Genomic DNA, 6,794 nt, shown 5'->3' with positions numbered 1-6,794 from the left:
GGGTCCGTAGGTTGAGACGGCCGTCAGTCTGTCCCAGGGCGACCGCATATGGTACCCCGGAGGGTTGGTACATGCCTCTGTGAAGGCTTCCACCGAAGCGAGGTCACTTGGTGGGTCGAAGCTGAATCCAAAAGGCACGAGATGGGAATCGGTCGGTACCTCTTGGTCGACGGGCGGTGACGAAGTCGCGTCAGGGGCGGACTGCACCGTTGTCTCAGGTACGAGGGCGACGTCCAGAAAGTCCTTCGCGAGCGTGCTGACGTCGTTCGTCTGCTTGGGGTTGGCGTGTTGCGGGGAAACGGCGCTCGTCTTCGTCTCAGACGCAAGGTCGAAGCCCGACGTGTCCCCCGCTGGGGCGCCGGCGTCATCGACTTGCTCGACAGCCGATGAGGTGCCGCCTCCTGCTTGGCCATGGTTGCCCCACCTCCTCCTCCGTCGGCGGGGGAGGTGACGGGACAAACCCGGATGTTGTTCTTCCGCCATGTGGGGAAGACGCTGTTGATTCCGCCGCCGGCGAGCGGGCTGACGGCCGCCATTGTCGCTGTCGCGCGGCGGAGGAAGGAGTATCATGTCGTAGCTGCCGTCGAGGGACATGAACTCAAGACTCCTGAAACGGAGCATCGTCCCGGGTTGGAGAGGTTGCTGGAGACTACCCATCTGAAGCTTGACGGGAAGCTGTTCGTCAACACGCAGCATGCCCCTACCTGGCGCGCCAACTATCGGCGTTTCGACCCCGGGGGGTCCCTGGACCGACGAGTAAATTATCGCTGCGTGTCCCAGCCCAGATGGGTCAGCACGAGACGGGACACAAAGGGGGGGAGAACAGTAAGGGGAAATCGCGGCCTTCGTGTTGTCCTGCGCCCAGGGCGGATGCGCTTGTAGTAGGGGGTTACAAGCGTTCGCGTGGGAGAGAGAGAGAGGGGGCGAGAGCTTTATGCGTCGGCCCGTTCTCTCGCGCGGCCAACCTTCTCGTACGAGAGCCCTGGACCTTCCTTTTATAGGCGTAAGGAGAGGGTCCAGGTGTACAATGGGAGTGTAGCAGTGTGCTAACGTGTCTAGCAGAGAGGAGCTAGAGCCCTAAGTACATGTTGTCGTGGCAGTCGGAGAGGTTTTGGCACCCTGTTCATGTGATGTTGTGGCCGTCGGAGGAGAGCTGGAGCCCAGCGGAAGGACAGCTGTCGGGGCTGTCGAATCCTTGTTGACGTCTCCTTGCTTCCGTAAGGGGCTGAGAGCCACCGTCGTCATGGAGCACGCGGGGCGCCATCATTACTTGTTTACCGGGGTGAGCCGGATGGGACGCCGGTCTTGTTCCCCGTAGCCTGAGCTAGCTAGGGGTAGGGTAATGATGGCCTTCCTTGTGACGTGGCGGGTCCAAGCCCGAGGTCGGGCGAGGCGGAGGCTCCTCTGAGGTCGAGGCTGAGTCCGAGCCCTGGGGTCGGGCGAGGCGGAGTTCGTCTTCCGAGGTCGAGGTAGAGTCCGAGCCCTGGGTCGGGCGAGGCGGAGACCGTCTTCCGAGGCCGAGGCTGTGTCCGAGCCCTGGGGTCGGGCGAGGCGGAGTCCGTCGTCCAGCGTCGAGGTTGAGCCCGAGCCCTGGGGTCGGGCGAGGCGGAGTCCGTCGTCCAGCGTCGAGGTTGAGCCCGAGCCCTGGGGTCGGGTGAGGCGGAGCTTCCTATGGCGCCCGAGGCTGGACTTAGCTGCTGTCAGCCTCACTCTGTCGAGTGGCACAGCAGTCGGAGCGACGCAGGCGGTGGTGTTTTCTTGTCAGGTCGGTCAGTGGAGCGGCGAAGTGACTGCGGTCACTTTGGCTCTGTCGACTGAAGAGCACGCGTCAGGATAAGGTGTCAGGCAATCCTTGCATTAAATGCTCTTACGATACGGTCGGTTGGCGTGGCGATCTGGCCAAGGTTGCTTCTCTGCGAAGACTGGGCCTCGGACGAGCCGAAGGTGTGTCCGTTGCTTGACGGGGCCCTCGGGCGAGACGTGAATCCTCCGGGGTCGGCTGCCTTTGCCCGAGGCTGGGCTCGGGCGAGGCGAGATCGTGTCCCTTGAGTGGACTGAGCCTTGACCTTAATCGCGGCCATCAGGCCTTTGCAGCTTTGTGCTGATGGGGGTTACCAGCTGAGATTAGGAGTCTTGGGGGTACCCCTAATTATGGTCCCCGACAGTAGAATTATATTCTATTGATACATAAATTTATTTTCCATACTGTACCCATAAATTTGAGATAGACTTATATCTGAACTTTAGAAAATGGTGGAATGTCAAATTCCAAGCTAAATAGACTATTTTATTAAGTAAATTTCAATTTCTCCGAATTCGATAGATCCAAACAGTCGCTTAGATAAGTGGAATGTTTCTGATTTCAGTTTTGCCAAGCTAAAGGTTCAAGCATTTGATTTGTTTAGTAGAAATACTATCGATAAGGTTATCTCCGGCAGATCTCATATTCTATCATTTATCGTATTTCGAACTTTACTTTACAAATAGTATAATGATGTATCTTCTATTTTACATGATCCACGGAAGATAGTTGTGTTGCGTGGTGCGGCATGCGGCCCAGCCGGTGGCTGGCAATGTGGATGTGGGAGCCTGGCGGCGCGGCAGCGCACACAGCGGGCCTGTTTGGTTCGGCTTTTTTGACTAGCTTTTCTAAGAATCTGTCTGTGGAGAAAATCTGGTTGTGGGAAGAATTCGAGTATCGTGTGGATTACGTGCGGATGAATATACAAAGTGGTCCAAAGGGTCTAGGACCTAGAAAGCGATGGATTTCTATTATCGTGACGACTCGACCGATTATGTGTTCATGTTGATTTTGGATAGTTTTTATCAAAATGATTTTTATAGACGCGAACTAAAAAGCTGGGGTGTTTAGTAGTCCGCAGTAACATTTTGTAGCTTTTGTGGCCAGAAGCCGAAAAAAGGCCAAACAATCGTACCAGCATCGGGTGCGAGGTCCAGCGTGAATGTTCCTGGGCTGGACTTAACCATTAGTAAAAAAACATTGAGATAAAAACCTTGGCTATGTCCATTGACGATGTTAAATTCTAATCACATTTTGATTAGGGTAATGTGGACTTTTTTTGTGCCCTGTATTTTTATTTATGATGAATTATCAGAATATTTCTTATCTTATAGTTACTTGATTTATTTTTTTCTAGACAACAACATAGGGTTAGTACTAGCAACGTACTAGATAACACCATAGGGTTATTTAGGGAACCTATATACCTACTTTTTATTAGAGAAATACAAGTTTGCAAGCAGTAAAATGTTAGCAACCACATCTATTGTATATATGTGAATGCCACACAACCGCATGGATCAATAAATCATCACGATATTGAAGCTAGGACCGGAAAAAAGCTCGAGCTCGACGAGCTGGCTCGGGCTCGCAGCAGCTCGTCGGCTCGGCTCGAACTAGCTCGACGCTCAGAACAAGCCCGAGCCGAGCCTGTTTTTGTGGCTCGTGAAAAGAGCGAGCCAGCTCGGCTCGGTTCGGTGCAGCTCGCGAGCTGGCTCGTTGTTCGACCCAACAACAATTTGTTACATAAAATCTTAATTAGCATATAATATTAGTACCGAGTAGACAATTAATTTATGTTATTTGAGATTATTATAAAAATAATATATTTTATATATTATATTAGTGACATATCTATTTTACTAATTTAAAATATGTTATTTAAAATATTTTTAAGATTTTATATTATAATTTAGAGAGTAGATTTACGTTTATGCCTAGACTCATTGGCTCGTGAGCCGGCTCGCGAGCCAGGAGCGAGCCGAGCCGAGCCGCTTTTTCGAGCTCGCGAGATGAGCGAGCCGAGCCGAGCTCGGCTCGGCTCCACCGCTAATTGAAGCCACTCTATATTAAAAGTCCTGATTGGTTTGTCCATCCGCCAGACAACATATAATTTCATACTTTATGGACAAGATGAAGATTGTATCGCACTCATGGGATTGGGAGGTATTAGGACTCTTAGCTACACAAGAGTGTATGAATGGTGTCCATCTTTCCAATCATTGGTGTTAAGTTTTATGGTTCACAACAAAAGCATGCCAACGCAATACATGCGGTGATGTTGGTTTTTCTTCTGCTCATTGTAATGCTTAGCTGCTTGTAACATCAATTCTCACGCGTCCATGTGCTAAAGAAGACACAATCGGTTGAAGAAAATTATATAGGACAGTTACATTTACAATGACATATTATGTAGAAAGATTACAGATACTCAGTAATTTGGATGAGGAGAAATGAGAAAAAAATAAAATAACTTTAAGGATTTGGTAGTGCCTGGTCGCTTGTTTGACATTTTATTTCTTCAGAACCTTTGATAATTCATCACAATATATGGCAATGATCCTACATTATTATCCCTTGAAGACGTGCCTATCTTTTGCGTGGTCCAAGACTTACACATGCATGATAACACTAGAGTTTGAAATATTTGGACCTGGCCCATATAGAAACTCAAGTAATCCTAAATAAATCTCAAAGGCCATGTATGGCTAGAGAACGATGAAACTATTAGTCCCACAATGCTAGTTCAAGTGGGGGTGGATTCAATATATAAGTGGAGGCTTCCCCTTATCACCAAGTCATGAAGGTGAGAAAGGAAATGGGGAGTCCACATGTGCTCATTAGGGGGGTATGAAGTAGACAACCGTTATGGTTACGAACATTTAATATCTTTTAGTTGATTAATTTATTTTTCTACTTAATGCTTAGTGTTAGCACAAACAATATACAATTAAATGAATGGCTCATAGTTCTTTAGGAGTACCACAACGAAAAGGTTGTACATTTATCATGAATTAATACAATAAATTCATAGTAATGCTCAATAATGTTGTTTAACTTACGCATGTCATTAAGCTAAAATTCTAACTAAAGCAAACTATATACTCAATAAACGATAAGGCATTTTGGGAATACCTTATTGTGATTAGAGAAAAAGTTTGGAAGAAGCACAATGTTAGCAACCACATGAATGCGACACAACTGCATGGACCAATAAATCATAGTGATCTTAAAGGCACTCTATATTAAAGGGCTCGAGGGTGTGTCCATCAGCCAGACAACAAATATTTCGTCCTTTATGTACAAGACGAACAATGTGTGTCATGGGATTGGGAGGCACTAGGACTCTTGGCTACACGAAGGTGTATGAGGAGGTTAGATGTCCAACCAACACTTCTAGAATGAAACATGCTAAAACGATGTGTCCAGTGATGTTGGTTTTCCTTCTGCTCAAGTAATGCTCAGGTGTTTTGGTAACATCATGTCTCACACTTCCAAGTTCTAAATCAAAAACAAAAGGTTCAAGAAAATGATCTAGGAGTAGGACAATCACATTTACAATGAGTAGCAAGAGTACTCAAACGAGTTTAGTTGAGGGAGAATGAGAAAAAATAAAATAACTTTGAATTTGGTAGTGTCTAAAAGCAATTTTAACATTTGCTTCCTTCGATACTTTTTTAATCTATCACGGTATATGGCCATGACCTTGCATTGTCACTTGAAGACGTGCCTATCCTTTGGGGTCCAAGACTTACACATGTGTAACGAAAGTAGTACCTTGTATAAGAACGTACAATGTTTGGTATTCTCTGGTTGAGTCATTGAGAGTGACGAGTGAAATCATTTGTGATAATGGAACATTGTTTTAGATTGAAATTTGACTTTGTAAAGAAATTAGCACGATATAAGGTGTTGTGCATGTATGCTAATATGTGGTTTTGATATTTATGTGACACATTTATGTGAGTGGTGTTGACATGTACTCATACCAGGGGTACTTCAAGATGCCCAAAAGCTCTTTCACAGCAGACTGTGTAAAATAAGGGATTTGCACTGTAGATGACACTGTTTGCATAGTGGAGTTTGAAATATAGGATATGACATGGGATGGATAAGAGAGCTGTTGAAGACAACCTAAGATAGGAGCACCATTGATAAAATTCGATCCAAACCAAAAACAGACTAGTCGGCTCCAACCATCACAGCCACGACCATATCAAAGCCCAACCTCGTCATCCTGACTAGGTTGATCCCAACATTGGCCGCCCCAAGCAAAATGCGAGCAGGTCGGCCCCGACATCGATCACTTCGAGCGGCCCCGATCTGGCCATCTCGACGAGGTTGTCCTCGACCTCAATTGCCCTAAGGAAACCCCAATCTCATTATCCTAACCAGGTTGACCCCGACCTTAGTCGCCCAAGCAAACCCCTACTTTGGTTATCCAAACTAGATCAAGCTCCCAACCCTAGATTGACCAAAGTAGGAGCTAATCTGTTCACTTAGACTAGGTCGGCCCAATCGCAGTCGTTCTAAGCTAAATTAGCCTAGGTCGTACTAACTTGAAAAGAATATGCGGCGTCATGATCCAAAGGCCCCATGATTTTTTGTGCAGGACTAAAATCAGGATAAAGATAAATTTATATTAAAATTGTATCTCTTCAATAATTTATTTTGATATAATAAAATATGTTTAAAGTTCTCTTAGTTTAAATTTAACATTTTAAAATATTTTAAATAATCTTAGATAGAATAACACTAAAACTAACATTATAGATGTTGAAAAGACCATGCCAGAGAACTTCATCGGGATGAGCCTCCACTCGGATGAGTCATGCACATGGTGGTGGCTCAGGTGGATGCATTTGGTCATTTGCGTGTAGCCGTGGATAGGGATGAAAATGGTCGGAAATGGTAGGAAGAAGGCTCAACCACTTTCACTATCATATTTGTTTTTTAAATGATAGTGGTACAATATTTGACAGTAACAAAAACA

General features: G+C 46.2%; 1 protein-coding gene across 1 annotated transcript; it reads left to right on the top strand.

The window, feature by feature from the left end:
- The first annotated feature begins 5,132 nt into the window (after positions 1–5,132).
- LOC100278513 (uncharacterized) lies at positions 5,133–5,765 on the top strand. Its single transcript, NM_001364420.1, has one exon. The coding sequence runs from the start codon at positions 5,403–5,405 to the stop codon at positions 5,616–5,618; it is 216 nt and encodes a 71-aa protein (NP_001351349.1). The 5' UTR covers positions 5,133–5,402; the 3' UTR covers positions 5,619–5,765.
- Positions 5,766–6,794: the final 1,029 nt, after the last annotated feature.

Source organism: Zea mays, chromosome 2 (genome assembly GCF_902167145.1).
Source record: "Zea mays cultivar B73 chromosome 2, Zm-B73-REFERENCE-NAM-5.0, whole genome shotgun sequence".
Classification (NCBI taxonomy): Eukaryota; Viridiplantae; Streptophyta; class Magnoliopsida; order Poales; family Poaceae; genus Zea; species Zea mays.
This window is presented reverse-complemented; position numbering and strand designations above follow the sequence as displayed.

Bases quoted from the DNA above. Each gene is read 5' to 3' on its own strand.
- LOC100278513 (NM_001364420.1), top strand. From the start codon at position 5,403: ATGAGAAAAAATAAAATAACTTTGAATTTGGTAGTGTCTAAAAGCAAT.